Below are 19073 nucleotides of genomic sequence, written 5' to 3'. Positions count from 1 at the left end.
TTACTGTCAAATTCTGTATGGTCTCACATGATCCATAATTTGCTAGCAGAAGTCGTCTGCGTTTACTGTACGGTGCATTGCTGAACCCACTGTGTCTTTTTCTGTTGTCCAAGTTTTCTGAGACACTGCCCTGCTATATGATCAGATTGCAAGAGCGGCCATTTATACACCAATGTTTTGTTCTGTTGTTTTTGTCAAAGATTTTATGTTGTACTGTATGACTATTGAAAATCAATAAATAAATTAATAATAATAATTAAAAAAAGTACATAGATGCATAAAGGAAGTGAAAAGATACATTAGATAAACTCTAGTTTTCAAGTGTTATTGTTCTTCCTTTTATTTGTATTTTGTTTTTAACAATATAATTATCCTACATGTTTATACAAAGCAACACACAAAGATAGGTATATATCCATTGTAAAATAAATGCTTACATACAGAGGGATATGCTGTAAATTTGCGTGTGGTGCTCACGTGGGAAAGAGCCAATATTTGAGTAGTTTTCTGAAGGTAAGGTGGTTGTCCTTGGATCTTATGTTGGGGAATAATAGTTCCATAGTTTGGCTACTTGAACAGAGAAGGATATGCCACCCATGGTTTTTTCTTGCATCTTGGGTTTTTGAGGCGAGGTGCCACTTTAGAGCGGAGGTTCCTTTGCAGAATGTGTTTGATGAATTTATTCCTAATGAAGAGCGGTCCCAGTCCATGTATTGCTTTGTGGGTGATACAAAGCAGCTTGATCATGGATCTTCTGGCAACCGGTAACCAATGCAGGGCTTTCAAGGCAGGTGAGATGTGGTCTTGCAGTTTGATATGCAAGAGTAGTCTGGCAGACGTGTTGAATCCGAGGTAGTCTTTTCATGGTTGTTAAAAGTGATCTGTGGTAGAGGCTATTGGCATAATCGGGTTTGGACAGAACAAGAGAGATGGTAGCTTGAACCTTGTGTGGAAATCCCAAATGGGGGAAAATTAGTTGCAGCGTTTTTATAGTGACAAAGCTTGATCTTGCTAGTTTATCCACTTGGGCATTCATCGATAGCTTGGACTACACCACAGGAGTGCAACGCCAACACAGTTCCTTCCTAGCAGTAAAACAGCAACTCCGAACACTGGATATGGAATACTCCTTACTTTTTCCCACGCGGTTGCGTGTGGTATCTGCTTATAAGACAAGATTCTTTGATATGCCGCAAGATGCCTGGGTCTGGCTGGAGGCCTCTGGACTCTTCTCCGGTCCCCGACCAAGCAGGAGGGGAAGCAGGAGTCCATGAGGAACCCACCTGGATCACGTCGGTGGCATGAGAAACGCCATACCCCTGGTCCAGTGGCCATTCATAATCTGGGACAGATAACAGAGCACCAACGGGCTATCCAGGAGGCTGCACAGATCAGTGATGCTGTTACTGGCTCTGATCAGGATGCAGTCGGGGGACGAGAAGTCCTCTGCAGCGTGACCATCGGATACCAACTTGACGATCCTACTGGACGTCATACAGCAGATGTCAGATGACATTATTTGATTTAATCCTGCTTTGGTCTGTATAATACTTTTTGCTGACTCATTATTTCGCTCTCCTGCCTATCATGATCTACTGCATACAGATGTGGCCTCTCAGAGTTTTGAAGGACCAGGCATGTTGATGGCGGGTGAAGGCTTCCCCGTCGTCCTCTGGGGTGGCGTGTACAGACAGTGGTTGCAGGTGGCTGAAGTGAGGATGCTCTTGGGGGTCCCACCTTATCTCTGTACTGCTAGGGGAAGATAGTCTGAATGACCTGTGAAGCCTCATACCCCTGCACACATATCTTTTACGGTTCACTCTTTCTGACATAATTTGTGTCTCAGTTTGGGGAGCCTTTCCTAAGGTCCGCCCTTTTGGTACTGACGATACACCATGTTGGCACCAGGTTTAAAGTTTTATGTTGCATTGGTTCTGCTTCACTTGCCTCGCAGGGATCCTGACCCCGCCCTTCCATGTAGTCACGTGTACACTCTCAGACTTCAATATTATACACTTTTTCACCTAGCTTTAATACGAGACATCAGAACATTATCACCTAGAATGTCCGTGGTATGCATACCCCCCATCTCGTCGCTATGCAGTATATTCATATCTCAAAAGCTGCGCTGCCCACATCACTCTATTGCAGTAGTCACATTTATCACTTTCAGAAGCGATCAAATTGCAACGCAAGTGTAGAGGGTGGGTTTTTGCCACGTGGGAATGAGCCAATATTTGAGTCGTTTTCTGAAGATAAGGTGGTTGTCCTTGGATCTTATGTTGGGGGATAATAGTTCCATAGTTTGGCTGCTTGAACAGAGAAGGATGTGCCACCCATGTTTTTTTTCTCATATCTTGGGATTTTGAGGCGAGGTGCCACTTTAGAGCGGAGGTTCCTTTGCAGAACATGTTTGGTGAATTTATTCCTAATGAAGAGCGGTCCCAGTCCATGTATTGCTTTGTGGGAGATACAAAGCAGCTTGATCATGGATCTTCTGGCAACCGGTAACCAATGCAGGGCTCGACCTGGGATTTCTTTTCTGGTGGAAGAGGTTGAGATAGATGCAGAGGGTAGGTACATATTCATTAAGGGCAGACTTGATGGGCTTTTCCTCCTGTTAGGCAATATTTATGCACCTAATGCTGATCAGGGCTCCTTTCTATGGTCACTTTCCCAGATACTCTCAAAGGTGTGTGGCCTCCCATGGTTGATACGAGCTGACTTTAATAGTGTCTTGGACACAAGCCTGGGTCGCTCCTTTCCTCCTTTAAAGCATACAGTAGCCTCTACTAATGCCTCGACATTGAAAGACTGGTTGTATCAACGGCATTTGCAGATATATGGCGGTTCCGTAATCCCACTACACAAGTGTATTCTTTTTATTCCCACTCACATACACTACATGTTAGAATAGATCGGATATTATGCATGCCCAATTTACTACCCTCCATTGCCCATACTGACTATTTGGGCCGTACTCACTCTGACCACAATCCACAATATATACATATCACAGGGGATACTGGGCCTCCCTCAATCCCTACATGGCAACTAAAGACGGCTATGCTAAAAGACACACCTTTTCGTGCCTCCCTAAATACTGCTATTGTCAGGTACCTTGATCAAAATGTGGGGACAGCTACCTTAGCCCTGACAGAATGGGACACACTAAAAGTAACGCTTAGAGTCTGTTGTCTGGGCCTGAACTGTGGCATGCGGAGACAGGTTAAGGACAAGCTATCCAAGATTCAACGAGACTTCCTGGCACTTGAAACTTGCTCTGTCACTGAACCCCTGTACATTTGACCTCGCAGAAGAAAAGAAAACTCACACAGACCTGCTGGAACACTTAAGATGTATACAATATGAGGCACACTCGGCTAGGTGTGTCTCATAACCCTCGGACTGTTCAGGATCCCTACTTGCTTTGCTGATCCAATAGGAGCAACCAACGCACTGCACTTCGAGGTCCTCCCGCGCTATGGCATGGTGAAACTCCTTTACGACAGACCAACCTCAAGGGTTAGGATGGGAGGCCTCATCTCTGCACCGATACAGGTTGGCAGGGACACTAGACAGGGCTGACCCCTTTCTCCCCAACTCTTCTCCTCAGTGATAGAACCATTAGCTCTGGTCATGCGCTCTTCAGCGGAGTACTGGGGTATACCAATGAGTGATGGTGTTCACGCTAGATCACTGTACGCAGATGATCTGTTACTATACACAGTCCTGAATGAAATACCGGACGTCCTTACTTGATTCATACATCTATCTGGGCTACACGTTAATTGAGGTAGGTCTTGCCCGTACCCTGTTTCAAACCTAACTGACCAAGCTACTCATGATCAATGGAACTCCTGTCACCAGGCAACCAACCATGTTCCGTTACCTGGGATTTACCACACAGATCACGACCTGCTTGACGGTAAACTTACATGGCAGTCACTTCCTTAATGTTCCAGATGTCATTCTGGAAGACACTAGCTCAGTCGGTCGCCGGGATAGTAGCTCTTGTGAAGATGGTGGTGCTCCCATGTCTCCTTGTGTTTGCTTTGTTCGCCCTAAGTTGGCAGGGTATGCCCAGATGTGGGTCACTTTCTCACTTTGCCACTGGATTCAAGCTAGCCTGGCTGATGAGGAGTGTTACTCCAAAACCGGTCCCAGTATGCTCGTTTCCGGTCCCGGGAAGACCTGGCTTGGCAGTTTGGGTTGGACTGTTCCCATGGGGCACAGGGTCAAGACTAAAGAACGATGTTGGACTTAACCAAGATCTGTGTCTGGGGGTGAGTGTCTGAAAAGTTTCAGTGCTCCGTCCATCATTTCCTTGTGTTTGCCGTGGTGCTCCCATGTGTCCATTATTATTTCACTAATATGATGCTATATATCCCCCCATCCTTTTTTCTCCCCCTTCAGCGCATGCGCCGAGATCTTAGGTGGAATAAATCGCGCTGCAGGGTGGCACTTTCAAAATTAAACTTACCATCAGACCAGGGAGTATTGGCAGTGCCTAACCTGAAACATTATTATTTAGCATTCCATCTGCAGTGGGTGGGACGCTGGATGTCGGGATCACTGCTCTCAGATACAGCGGCAGGTGGCCCTGCTTGTAATTCGGATGCTCTTCTTTATCTCTTTCATCCCTGCTCAAGGATGCCCAGACCTCGCCCTATGTTATTGCAAGTGGTATACCACTGCTTCAGCCGCAACCTATTCCTCACTAAAGATATTACACTTTACGCGCCCCTGCAATTTCATTGCTAGGCATGGCGGGGTAATAAGAGGACCACGATGGCAGAGCTCTCAGCATGTGGCACACAGCAGGCCTTCATACACTAGGCGACCTGTACTGCAATGGTATACACATGCCGTACAAAACGCTTACACAGGAAGAATGACTCCCCCCACCCCGGGACACTTAATTAGTCATACCTCGTGGGTAGATACACTGCAAAATTACACAAGAACGACAAACTCACCTTGCAATCCAATATCTCCATATTATGGGAGCAGGGCCCCCACAATACAACAGTACGGGGGCCGCATACACGAGGTGCTCCGTGAAACAATGGACAGAAGTGAACTCATGGGAAGCATGTGCACTGGGTGTGTTCCGGAGACGAAAAACAGAAAAGGTACAGATCCAGTTCATGTCCCTTTCTCTGCTACTGTCAAAGAGAGGAATAGCCATGTACTGGCGAGCCCCAGAGGGACCCCCAATGGAGGCCTGGGTGGTGCGGTTAAGAAATGGGGAGGAGGTGAAAGGAACACATAAGCACCACATTTATATGGAATGGGCACAACTGTTACATCAATTCAAACAACAAACCACACGGGAAGAGCCATCCGTGACATCCCCACCCCAGACAGCCCCCCACTATCTAGCTGAAGTCGGCAGACAGGCACAACGAGTCGGGCCGAACACATATCAGGAAGAGCATCACACAGTTAGCGCTCATACCACAACCCCAAGATAAATCAGGTGTAACGGCCACATCCCCCTACACACACAGTCAAGAACCGCCAGATGGTCACAAACTATCAAACAGTGAACCCCCCCCGCCTGCACCCCCCCCACTAACCTCTTCGTTATCACCCTAGTTAAGTACCAAAGTTATGAGTCGGGGATGCAACATGGCAGTTATGGCATCGGTACCAATTGATAGAAAGCGTAACCCTATCACCGGGACATTACATTACGACCCACAACAATAGCAAAAGCAGACATAACTCCCAAACCAGGGGCACATGCTCACAGGTGTACCACGGGAAGCATATGATTAATACAGACTGAATCAATAGGCATGCAACATCAGGAATGTAATACGGATATGTAAAAACTATGTATAAAGTCAAATGCCAGTACAAAACTGCTAGCCGTAACTATGCAGGTATATATATGCATGTAATTCTAAATCAGAAGCTTTGTTTAATTTCACCTGAAATGTTAAAACTCAATAAACAAATTCAAACAAAAAGAATTACGGGAGCAGGGTGACATCTCACCCGGAGGTTTGCGAAGGGGCTCCAACTTCAAGCTGCTGTGCCATTTGCCTCACAGCGTCTGAACTGGGAGACGGATCTGGCTCGCCCATACACCACTACAGAATGGAATATGATCTTAGCAAGTCCCATACAAGTCCCCCATAATGTCAGGTGAGAGAATTAATTGTTCTTCCACAAATCGGATGTTGTCTGTCCCGCTGTGACCGGCCTGCTGCTGATGTACTACATATGTTATGGTCATGCCCCTCCCTTCACTGCAACAATATGGGGACGGAGTTACGCGCCATCTGTTTGCATGTACTGACCGGCAACTCACATGAACATGGGAGGTCTGATTATTAGACTTATTTCCAAAAGATAATAAACACAGAGCCACCACACGTTTTTTTTAGAACTTTGCTTTATAGTAGCCAAGTGCCTCATTACGAAGCGTTGGCGTTCCCGTGAGCCGCTATCCATGGCGGCCTGGTCACGCTCAATCCTCAATTAGGCTAGGGCAGAGGGAGTCTCTCCCCGCAGGGAAGACACAATGGGCCTGCACTTTTAACACTCTATGCCAATGTATGACACTTTACTATACTGTTTGCCCCTAGACTCCACTTTACAACACTCTATGCTACTGTTGACTCCTTATTCCTCTATTCAAGTTCATGCTACTCTACTGCACTCTAAGACACACTTTGCAACTACCTCTATGCCACTCCACCCCACTTTACTCCACTGAACTCTATGACACATTACTCAACTACATGCCACTCCAAGCAACTCTATGCCACTCGACTGTACAACACTCTATACCACACTCTATGAAACATACTGTACGCCACTCTACTCCACTTTATGGCACTCTACTGTACTCTACCATACAAAACTTTCCAAGACTCTTCAACTCACTACTCGACCACTATATCACACAGCACTCCACTGACACTTTAATACACTGGCTGATGCGCAAGACCACTCTACTCCACACCAATCCACTGTACAACACAAAACTCCACTGTTTTCCAGTTAACACAACTCCTACGCGACTTCACTTTACTCCACTGAACGATAATTTAGCCCACTGTATGACACTCCACTCTATCATGCCCCACTAAACAACACCCTACAGTACTCTATGCAACTCTACTCTACAAGACTGTACTACACTCTATGCCTGAATATGACATTTTACTCCACTCTGAAACAATTCACTTTATTCCGCTGTACGGCACTCTAGCACACCCCATTCCACTCCAGTCCTCTCTATAATACATCACTTCACTATATTACTCGGCGCTCCACTCTGCAACGCTCTCCTACACTGTTCGACACTGTATCACTCTACGGCACTCCACTGTACAATACTCTCCACCACTCTACTGGACGACACAACATTTTACTAAACTGCGCTCCACTGTATGCCACTAAATTGTACAACACCCTTCACAACTCTATGCCACTGTACAACAGTATATTCAAAGGCACTCAACGACACTGGGGGTCGAATGACACTCTACTGGATTGTAACTGCATTTACGATCCCCGACAAGGCATTGAGTGCTTTTCAGCGAGTAGCAAATTACTCCAGAACCCAAAGAATTAGTGGTGGATTAGTATAGGGAACCCAAGTTGTTAATCTGACCGGTGGACATATGAGTTTGTTAGTCTGACTGAATAGGATAAAGGAGATGAATTAAAAGAAGGATAGAGGAGGGAAGAGTCTAGAACGGGTTATTAGGAAGATCATAGTAGTAAAATGAGGTTTGGGTCGAGTCAAGGAGGGATAGAAGAGGGAAAAGTCTAGAAAGGGCTTTATGGAGATCACAGTAGTAGAATGAGGTTTGGGTGAGTCAGGAGGGATAGAGGAGGGAAGAGTCAAGAAAGGGTCTTATGGAGATCATAGTAGTGTGATGAGTAGGATGAGACAGATAAGTGCATTTGAGACAGCTGAAGGCTTTTTTTTTCTTTCTACCTACAGTAGGATGAAGGTGATAAATAGATACATAACTACATAAAAAGGGTATAGTTGTATAAAGAAAATAATAAAGAGCTAAAATTGTATTGTATAAAGTTGCATATGTGCAAGTATGGATAGATACAAATTCAGACTTTCAGGTGTTGCTGTACATAAATGCTCATTTATTTGTGTATTTTTACCAAAACATAATGCTTATTTTATTTGTATGTGTCCTCAATGTTTCAATAGTGAAGAACTGATAGATCCAGTTGATCATATTTACATATTGTGATAGATAAATAAAATAAACAGAGACCCATAAGCATCTAATAAAAAAATGTGCATGAAAACTATGGAGTGACCTATATACATGTTAAGCATAAAAAATATATAATTATATATTTATATTCTGTATATTTATAAACATGAGTAATATATACATTTGTTAAGCAGATATAAAGAATATCTATATGTTTTTAAACCATATGTAGTATATTTATTTGTACAAAGAAATTCATATACCTATATACATACATATAATCAAATTATACATGTTTACAGGCATATGCCGTACATTTGTGTTTTAGTGTAGTGGTCAAGTAGGAAAGAGCCAAGTAGTCTTCTGAAGACAAGATAGTTATCCACGGCTCTTACGTTTGGGGGTAATAAATTCCATCGTTTGGTTGCTTGAACAGAGAGAGATGTACCAACCACGTTTTTTTTCTATTATGCTGGGGTTTTAGGGCGAGGTTCCAATCTGGAGTGGAGGTTCCTTTGCTGTATGGTATTTGGTCATTTTATTCCAGATGAAAACGGTCCTGCTCCATGTATTACTTTGTGGGTGATACAAAGCCCTTAAAGGTGGACCTTCTGGCAACCGGTAACTAATGTATGACACTCAACTGTACAACATGCCACCCCACTCTATGAATCTTCACTCTACTATAGCACGCACGACTGTACAACACTTTACTATATGCATCGCCACTCTACTCTACCCCACTCTTCTATTCCACTATACAACACCAGACTCTATGACACTAGACTGTACGACACTATATTTCATTATACTCTATGACACTGCACTAAACAGCACTCCAATTGAAGGACATTTGAGACTACAATGTGAAACACATTGTTATTACAAAATAAAAACAATTTAAATTCAATGAAAAAACCAAGGTTAAGTTGTAGTAGGAAAAACATTATTTATTCTTTAAATACAAACATAACTTATTCTACACAAATATTAGAAATTCTAAAGTTAGTCACAACTTAAATGTATAATTTACGCATCAACAATTATAAATTTATAATTTCTGTCCTCAATTTACTATGTTGTGCACAGCTGTACGCAGTCGTCATCTCAATCACCACACTACATTAACTATAACTTGCCACTCTACCATGCACTGTGTTCTCAGAAAGAAATGATGTCATTTGAGATGTAATAAGTGTTACAAATGCTATGATTTCACATTCTATAAGTCATATAATATACAAGGTTATAACCAGCGCACGGAGAAAGGGCGAGTTGCAATTACTTCAGCACACAGAGTTAGTGAAATCCAAGCCTCCTGCGCAATTGAACCATATACAATATTTCACAGCAATAGAGTAGCAATAGACTCATCCTGGTTTCCTTCCTAAAGTAGTATCTGACTTTCACATTAACCAAATTATTTCCTTGCCAATCTTTTTTCCTAAGCTAGCAACTCCAGCTGCAAGATCTTTGTTTTCCCTTGATGTATCCAAAGTTCTGAAATTCTATTTAGGTAAAACTAGAGACATAAGACAATCTGATAGGCTCTTCATAAATTATGGGCCAACAGCAACAGGTTTTCCTTCTGCAAAACAGTCATTTCACAATGAATAGTTTCCTGTTTAGTGTTTGCATAGAGGTTTGCAAAGAGACCCTTACCTGGTAGGGCTAAAGCTCATTTTACTAGAGGTAAAGTGGCTACGGTAGCCCTTCTTAAGAAGGTCTTCATTTTAGAGATTTGTAAGGCTGCGACCTGGAGGTATATCCACACTTCTACTATGTATTCTTGTCTAGACTCAGATTCCGGGGAAGATACTCAAGTAAGGCAGCCATCTTTAAGCAATCTGTTTGGGTAATTGGTGAGGCTGTCCCTATTTCTTGTACAGTATTTTTTGGGATGGCCTTGCTATTCTTTTCAGTCTATAGGACTATTGATGAGTATCCCCTGGAAAAAATGCTTACCTGTCATCCTAGTTCTCTTCCAGGGACTCCTCATCATTGTCATAAACAACACTCTCTCCTCCCTGGACAAGACATACCACAGTTTTCAACACTTTTTGACTCATTATCCTCCATTAATCCGTAAAAATGACCTGACTTAACTGTCACCTGTGGGGCCTGATGGAATGCTGGGTGTGCTGTGAGGTTCTTAAAGGCACAGTACCAGTTTCAAAAGCTATGCTTTTCCTTGTAGCTTATTGGATGGTTCTGTCCTTCATTCCCTTTCTGGAAGAGAAGCCTTGTATTTCACATTCAAGTCTATTTATTGGTCTTGTTTGATCAGCACATAGATCACCATCAGAAACTATAATTTTCGATATATATAACCATAATAAAAAATTCTGAAAGTGGCAATATGTATAAGACTCACCAGCAAACCTATTGATGTCAAGCTAATATTCAGCTCTTGATTTTGAAGTCCAAAACTTCCAGCAACTTCAACAACTATCTGCAGACATGTGCAAGGCATTGTTGGTAAAAAATCAGTAACAACTAATTGAAGACACTGGAATGCAGTTCGTATCAAAGATTCTCTGGAAACAAGAAAAGATGAATTAGTGTGCAGCCATTTTACATATTTGTTGCATACTTGTAATGACTGTTGAGTTGACCAAACTGACTACTTTGAACGTGGAATAAAATATATGAACTATATTGTTTAAGAGACATCTGTAAATGAATTCTTATTGTAGAAAAAAACCCAACAGGCTCTAGACACTGACTTCAGTATAGAGAATTTTAAATGGTACAATCTCTATTTAGCTAAGGAAAAACAGTCATGTGAGAACTGGCACTGACAATGGAGAACAGCATGTGGAAAGGAGTGTCATTGGTGGGAGAATTTAAAAAGATGCTAAGCATTTACAGCTCAAGATGATTTGAAGGCATAAATTTCAGGCACCTTTTATTGTACCTTTTTCATCAAGCAGCGATTGTGAATCCTTGTCTATAATTATCTCACTGATAAAACAGTGCTAAACGCCATGTTTGCCACTGGTGATTCTAGACTACAAATGCACTTAAAATAAAGGAATAAGGGATCAGGCCTGAGATTGTTGAGCATGCTAATGAACATGCATCCTTTTGACTATAATGCTTTTCCTGTTACAATTACTTTAGTGCCACAATATTTATGATACATTTATTGAATATAGAGATATTAATATTATATATTGTAAAGTGTATGTTTCTTACGTCCTAATGTTTCCAAAACAGTACACTTTGGTCTTTGATGGAAATATGCTGAAACATATAAAAATGATGGTTGACTTTACTATTTCGTAAATATGTTGAAACAACAAAAAATAATAACTTGGCAAATGGAAGAGAAAAGCGCTGAACAAGGTATTATGGCTGATTACTGTAGTGGGTTAATTATCAATGACAATGTATATGGGAGGAGGTGATGGACACAATTACTTGGTGTGTGGTTTTCAGGTTCCTCTGGAACCAAAAAGGTGCCTCCTCAATATATGGGAACCAACTGACCTAAATCACGCAGCACAAGACTGGGCAACCCTGGGGATCACGTTGGCAAAACGCAATATCGCACAACACTGGGGCGTGCCAGCAGCCCCCCAGCAGAGACTATGATCTCAAGATATGGATAGCTCAATGGTGGCCGAAAAAACAGTTTTTATACACAGAGGGTGTCCCAAAAAGTGGGAACCGGTGTGGGGTAGGTGGAATTCATTTCGGGGTAACATCTGTGCTCCTCCGGCAGCAGACTCAGATCCAGACTTGAGCAACTAACCCACTGGGTCTAGTAAGGGGGCATAACAATGGCCGGGATCGGTGATCCAGACGTTTTGATACATCTAAAATGTAAAATACGACAACTCTTGATACTGCATTACCTGTGTATATGACCTGCAATGGAAGTGATACGGTAACAGACACTACCTAATGTAACCAGCTTTTTGTTATATTGTCCCTGTAAATGATAATAAAAAAGTTAAAAAAAACAAAAAACAATGTATATTATGATATGAATTACTAATAGTTTATGACAAACTATCTAGCTATCGGCAAAGAAGACTAAAAGAAAAACATCTAACATGATTAAGGTATTCTAACCAAGATCAAAAGGGTGGTTTACTGCCTCTTCCTAATTAGTTATGTATTCTCTGGGTACTAGGGTCAACACCAGAAGGTGGGTGGGTAGAAATGCACCACTAAGTTACATTCAATTATTTTGTATGATCAATATTCACCTCAAAAATCCTTCCTATGATAATGCAAGTACTTCATCATCTTGCCATTAAAGGCAAGTCAACTGTCTAGCATCTAATCTTATATAGCTCTCTTAATGCTTTAGCGCTTCAGTGTTTAGCTTTGTGTCTTTACTCAAGGGGAACAGCACCTGGGAGTTGTCAGAATAATTATGCAAGCATATTATACCTTGTGATTACAAAAGATTTAGCAACAACTTCATACAGAAATTAAATGTTGAGGATGGCAAACCCTGCAGCATTTTACACTCAAAATTCACAGCCAGTACTCCCACCCCATCCTTAACAACCTGATATGCAAAAAAGATGAGAATCATTTAATACATGGAGAAGGAAGATACAACTATTTGCTGAAGTCCCACTCAAAGTATAAACTAGTTACTTACCTTCAGTGATGTGTTATGGTGGATGCCATACTAGCAGATTCCTCAGTGTTTGACTCCCAGAAACCACAAAGGACTTGTTTGTTACTCTAATGCACCAGTAGGTGCTACTGGAATCAGTTGTGGCTCCATCCCACCCACCACAATTAGAACACAGAATTGTTTTTAAGCACCACCTCTGTGCGCTGTCAGTTCTCGTCCTGATTTCCAAAATCTTAGATGTAGAGAAATGATTGATTTTCAACTTAAATAAACATTCTTATTTTTCCCTATACTTAACCATGTGGAAATCACCACCACAATTGTTGAATCTTCCTATGGTAAAGAATAGGGAAATATAAAAATATATTTAACTTGAAAATAAATATTACAAATATTTTTATATTAAATATTATTGTAAATTAATTCTAAATATGTTCTTTAAATGTAGTACAAAAAAACTATTCACTGCATTTTGAAATAAATCTAACTAATTTAAATATATTAAAATATTTTTCTTAATTTTAAATTAATAAATACATTTCCACATAAAACATGTTTTAGTACTCATTAAGAAGTTTTACAAGTTCTGCATTTCCATATCATCTTGTTGGCTATGTACAAGTAGATCATAGATTAAGCCAATTCTATCTCTGTCTCACCACCTCAACTAAAGGAATCTTCACGATTGATGTGAATACTTTTTCCTATTAAAGAGAAAATTTGTATTTCAACAAGATGATTTGTACATGCAGAATTCTAAATGGGGGCCAGGTTTGGGACAAATGGGCTATATCTTCAGGAGTCATTGGATCTTAGTAACAAGGTTTTATTACCGGCAAGTTTGTGAAGCCAATATTTCAAGACAACATTTAATCTATACTATACACCGGTTAGGGTGACTAAGTGGGGGGGTAGTTTTAGTGGTATGTGCAGTCGGTGTGGTTTGGAGCAGGCTGAAATTGTTCACATGTTCTTTTCATTTCCCAAGTTAGAGCCCTTGATGCAGGATATCGGTAGTTTTTTGGCTTTATCACTAGGGGGCAGGTCCAGATCACTCTGCTACTGATGATTATGGGTGTGATGGACGATTCACAGGTTAATGCTATATTAAGAAGGGAACTTTATTACTATTTACTGCAATGGCCGTCGCTTGGTTGTGCACGGAGTCAGATTGGTTGAACCCAGAACCCCCAACATTCTCAATGTGGAGGCCAAGATTTTTGAGCTGTTTACAACATGGAAATAAACTTTTATAAACTCAAGGGGCGAAAGAAGCAGTGGTGGGGGATAGGATCTGGGCCTAGGTTACCAACTGGATCGAGGAGCCGAAGAAACGGCAGGGAACAGATGCCGCAGGTAATTAAGGTGACAGGTCACCTGCTGGCTTGAGGTAGTAGAGTTATTGGGAGGGTACTGGCCTTACTTTTTATCCCCTCATGAAAAAGAAGAAAAAAAAAAATTCAAAAAGAATGATTACTAGCTATGTATAGGAATAATTTAAATGTATTTAGCTATGTTTTTTTGATAACCAATTTTATTGACTTTTGGTTGCAACAAAGAACACAGCACCATTTAGAAATACCCCTTAGAAAACAAGACACAAGCATATCACATTGGTATAAAAGATTTGACGTGCATAGGGCCAATATCAGCAAACTCACTTCCAATCTAGATATCATAGCAGTCCAAACCAGTCTTCTATCATGCCGACCCATTTGCCCCACATTCAGCGAAATTCTTAGGACAACCCCATGCCACATAAAGAGGCCATTCCTGCAATTTAGCTTTGTTTTAATAAAAAAATTGAGATTATGTTTTTAATTCAAAATAGTGTATTCAAATATTTTATAATGAATAAATATGCACTGTCCTATTTTCTATATATTTTAACAATAAATTATATTTCTTCCTATTTTTAATAACTGAATTTAATTTAACAATTTTCCCTGTGGGGTTTTATTTTAATTCCTCGCCTCCAGTATTTTCCTTGGGAGGGTGTTGCAGTACCAGTGGTTGGCCATGTGTAATGCTAGACTTACTACTGTTTTTTTTTTTTTAATAGTGTCTTACACTCTGATTTTGTGAAAAAGCAAACATTTGTAAACTTACTTCAAAGTGTAAAATATTAAAAAGTGAAAGTCACTTTTATCAATCAGGTCCTTAATGAGTAATTTGGTTTCTAAAAACTTTACAGGGACCTCCAACAACTTGGCCTTCACAAATTCTGCATGCGACTCTCCTTTACTCGTTGGCCTTCAAGCTCTTGTGCTCCAGTGTTACCAACCACAAATCCACAGCACACAACATCACTAACTATGAGAGCTCTAAGTTTGTGAAAGACTCTTCGACTATTTTGTTTATCACTTTCAGGCTGTGAACAATGTGATGTTTCAGATGATGTCATTAATCAATCTGAGTTTCCTCCACCTGTATATCCAGTAGCTCAGCACCTCAAGATTTAGTCACCTGCATGATTCAACAGTAATCCCATGATCAATCTCAAATAACCTACATAGCTCTATCTTAAATTTATCAGTGACGTATGCTGCCTAGTCAATGCTGGAAATATTACTTTTAAGACAGAAAACACTGGTCTTTTGGAAGTTTACTTATGGAGGAATGAATCTGAAGAATCTCATTAAATATTTTTAAGAGCTATTTTATCAGAATTTAGGATTTAAAAAAAAGCAATGGCTCATTGTTAGGGCCTGATAGTTCCCTAAATCAATTGGTAGAAGTTCAAACCTCTGAAAAATGTTTAATGTATTTTCCCTCTCCATCTACTTTGCCACTCTCTCCCCATTTTTATTTCCGAATATGCCCTGCCTATAAAGAGTTGGGGTGTTTATTTACAATATGGTTTAGGATGTTATTTGCCTCCTACTAAAATAACAAAAAAATAAAAAATAAACACATTGTACAAAATTCAGTTTTAACAAAAGGGAAATAAGGTATCTCCAGATCAAACAGCTCCTAGTTTCTAGAAAGGTAACAAAATCTATAAATAGCAAGATCAATCTTGGTTACCAAACAAAAAGAAAATGCAGCTACAAAATGATTTTGAAATCAAAACTAAATTACAATACCTGCTATGAAGCCTCTGTTTAACAAATTACATTTATAAGGAGCGGCAAACCTTTTTGATATTTAGATATTTCCAAAGTAAGGGGAAAAAGAAAGAAGATTAACCCTTTAAATCACACAGCACTCTTTTTGATAGTAAAATAAATGCCCTCTCTTAGATACCAAACAGGTTACTTTTGGAAATAATTCTGTAGGAAAAGAAGTGACAGCTGTTCACTTTTATTCAAATCTAACCAAAAAACGATAATTAAGGCCACTGGTGAGTTAGCTTTGCAGGAGTTAGGTTTTGTAGCAGAAGAATATTTACAGCCTTATGACGAGTACGGTGGTCCACAGGACTGCCATACTTGTAGTGGTTGTCCGATCACTGCCACCACTGCGGGCCTGCCTGCAGTATTTTGAGTGTGGCGGTCGGACCGACACAGGACTGCCACATCCGCCGGGATCCAGGATCCCACGGCAGTGGCGAAAGCAGTAAGGAGGAGTAATATGCTGGTGGTGCAGCTGTAGCACCGTTGAGCATATTACTAGTTGCCTGTCCACTGCCCATTTCATGGGATGTTGTGGCCCCCTGGAATGGCACCCCCGTTCCTGAATGGTGTGGCATGCACGACATGGTGCAAGCCACACCCTGCAGGAATGTGCAGTTGCACTCTCACGGCGGCAGTCTGCATGTTAGGGTCTCCTATGAGCCTAACAGATAATCGTTCCCGTAGGTGTATTACACATCGATTCGTGATAACAAATTGGTGTAGATGGTAAAACCAAGTTGTAGCCTGAAGCTAACACGTGTTTTGTCTTGGGTCAATCGCCCGGCGACTTCCTCAGGGCAGACGCAATTTCTGAAAAACCGATTCGCCACACCCCAGGTAAAACCTGTATGTGGTCCCATACAATATGGGTCTAAATATAATTGGTATCCTTCAAGAAACAGACGTACGTGTTTTGCAAATATCTCGGTAGGACTTAAGTTCCAGTCAGGCCGTTTGTAGAAAAGAATATCAAGTTTCGGACAGTACTCCCGTCACCATCGTACTTTCGACGGGAGTACTTATGATCAAGATGAGAATATTTGACAAATGAGAAAATAAAGAAGAAAATTATTTGATAACACATTGGACTGACATCTTATTGAACTGATGCTCTAATGATATATTTTTGATTGCTTATTTGTTGCTTGCTCGGGAACGATATTCTGTTTTGTGTTTATCCTCTGTGTATTTCAGTAACGGAGGATTAATGGGACGTAGGTGGCCGTTCCCTTTCTGTTCCCTGGAGCACTTTTCAAGATACTTGTCTATACCCTAACTAAATGATTGGTTTTGCGCAAGGTTTAACCTAGCCACGCTTCAAAGTCACATTATGAGACTAACAGAACACCGCTGTGAGAAACCCGCAGCACACATCACCCGCCCGCAAGCATTGGATTAAACTCTTAATCCAGCAGGCAGGTGCATTATGTTTCGGCGGCCTTCCTTTCAATGCAGCGGTGGCAGGCCAACAGGAGGACTGCCATACTAGTTATGAGGCCAATAGTTTATAATCTTATCAACAACTGGCATTAACTAAGAAGGATTTTCAGCAGATTTTTCATCTAAAACCATATGCATCACCATTTTATGGTCACAATGAGGGTCTTACAACCATCTTTCAAGGTAGTGAGAACTATCTAATTGTTTGTAAGAGGCTGGCTTAGTGTATGGTGCACCTTGTACTAATCCAGGCAACCCTTATAGTGGTTTTAGTGGTCTTTGAAAACTATAGAAAGCTCTCAAAGTGGTAGCTGTGGAGAGCAGTCTTCAGGCTTATCTTGAAGGAGTGTTAAGCAGCTTGTTTTACCAGTTTAATCTATAGTGAGAGTCAAATGAAAAAGAACCACACAGTGTTTATATAAAAATACTTCAATTTATTACACAACACTTCCTAACACATTGGTATATCACCTACCATGAGATATCAGCACAAAACACAAGAATACTTCAAATGCAATAAGGTAAGTAGCACAAAATAGAGTGGTCTCCAGGGGGAGACCAAACTATATACCAAAAAAGTGGAATGTGAACTGCAAGGGAGAAATGGACTTGGACCAGAAGACCCAGAGAAGCCCTGGACACAAGGAACCACCTAAGGTAAGTAGTACCCAGGAACCCCACGGAGTCTATGTGCAGAGTGGGAACACAGCCACGTGATAAATGGAAGTCAATGGAGAAGTGGCGGTTGCAGTTGTGCAGAAGAAGGTCCTTTAACAGAGGACCCTAAAGAATTCCCTTGGAGGACGGAAAGCTGGGGAGTTACCCCACTTGTGGATGTCCCTGGAACCAGGTTACCTACACCAGGGAAGCCAGGTGCATAGGAGTGAAGAGATGTTGGAATCCACCGTAGACGACAATGGAAACACTAGAAGAAAATGCCTCTGGAGAAGACGGTGAAGAAGTCCAGTGGAATCCAAGGGTGAATTCTGGAGCTGAAGAACCTGCAAGCAGAGGGGCCAGATTCTATGCCACTCAGACGTGACCAGGAGGCACGAAGACACAATGCCCACCAATGTCGGGAGGGTCAGAAGAGTCGACGGTGAGTTGTCGCTGCAGCTACGAGGACTAGGCGATGCTGAGGAAGACCAAGAGCCGTGCACGAGCTGTCCCAGGTTGGATATCTGTGCCTCGGGGGTCGGTGTCCAGCGGGAGCACCAACAAGCCTTGGTATCCGCAACTGAAAACGAAGAAGGAGCAACTTTGGGACCAGCAAGGTCCAAGGGACTACCCCACATCAGGAAAGTCAGTGCAGGCACTGAGAAAGCAGGGGAGCCCACTGAAGCAGTAGAAGGCCTTCAGGAGGAACCACAGGCTAAAGGCACATGAGTCACAAGAGGACCTCGAGCAGTTCACCAAACATGAAGACCCACGATGCAGGGGATGTGATAAGGGTATTGATCTTAGAGCAATGAGATGCTGGAGGTTGGAGCTTCTTGTAGCCCAAAGATCTATGCAGTGCAGAGCCAACAAGCCTTGGCAACGTTAAGTTGAAGCGGTGCACAGGGGTTTTGCCCCAGTGCTTCTGACAAGGGATACCGGCGTCAAAATTGCAGAGAAAACAGGTCAGGCCTTGAGGATGTTGTAGAACCCCCACCTTGTTGCTGAGCCTCTGGAAGTACATAGGACGAAAGGCGCAGCAGACCGGTTACC

At 41.7% G+C, this 19073-nt stretch overlaps 1 protein-coding gene across 2 annotated transcripts in view; it reads right to left on the bottom strand.

The window, feature by feature from the left end:
- Nucleotides 1–19073, bottom strand: part of MON2 (MON2 regulator of endosome-to-Golgi trafficking) — a 1036128-nt gene that overhangs the window by 340790 nt on the left and 676265 nt on the right. For both annotated transcript variants that reach the window (XM_085653355.1, XM_085653354.1), the window contains exon 23: nt 10582–10744. In XM_085653355.1, coding sequence (XP_085509481.1) covers nt 10582–10744 — 163 coding nt within the window. The remainder of the gene's footprint in view (nt 1–10581; nt 10745–19073) is intronic.

The sequence above is a fragment of the Triturus cristatus genome, chromosome 4_1 (assembly GCF_964204655.1).
Source record: "Triturus cristatus chromosome 4_1, aTriCri1.1, whole genome shotgun sequence".
NCBI classification, from domain to species: Eukaryota; Metazoa; Chordata; class Amphibia; order Caudata; family Salamandridae; genus Triturus; species Triturus cristatus.
This window is presented reverse-complemented; position numbering and strand designations above follow the sequence as displayed.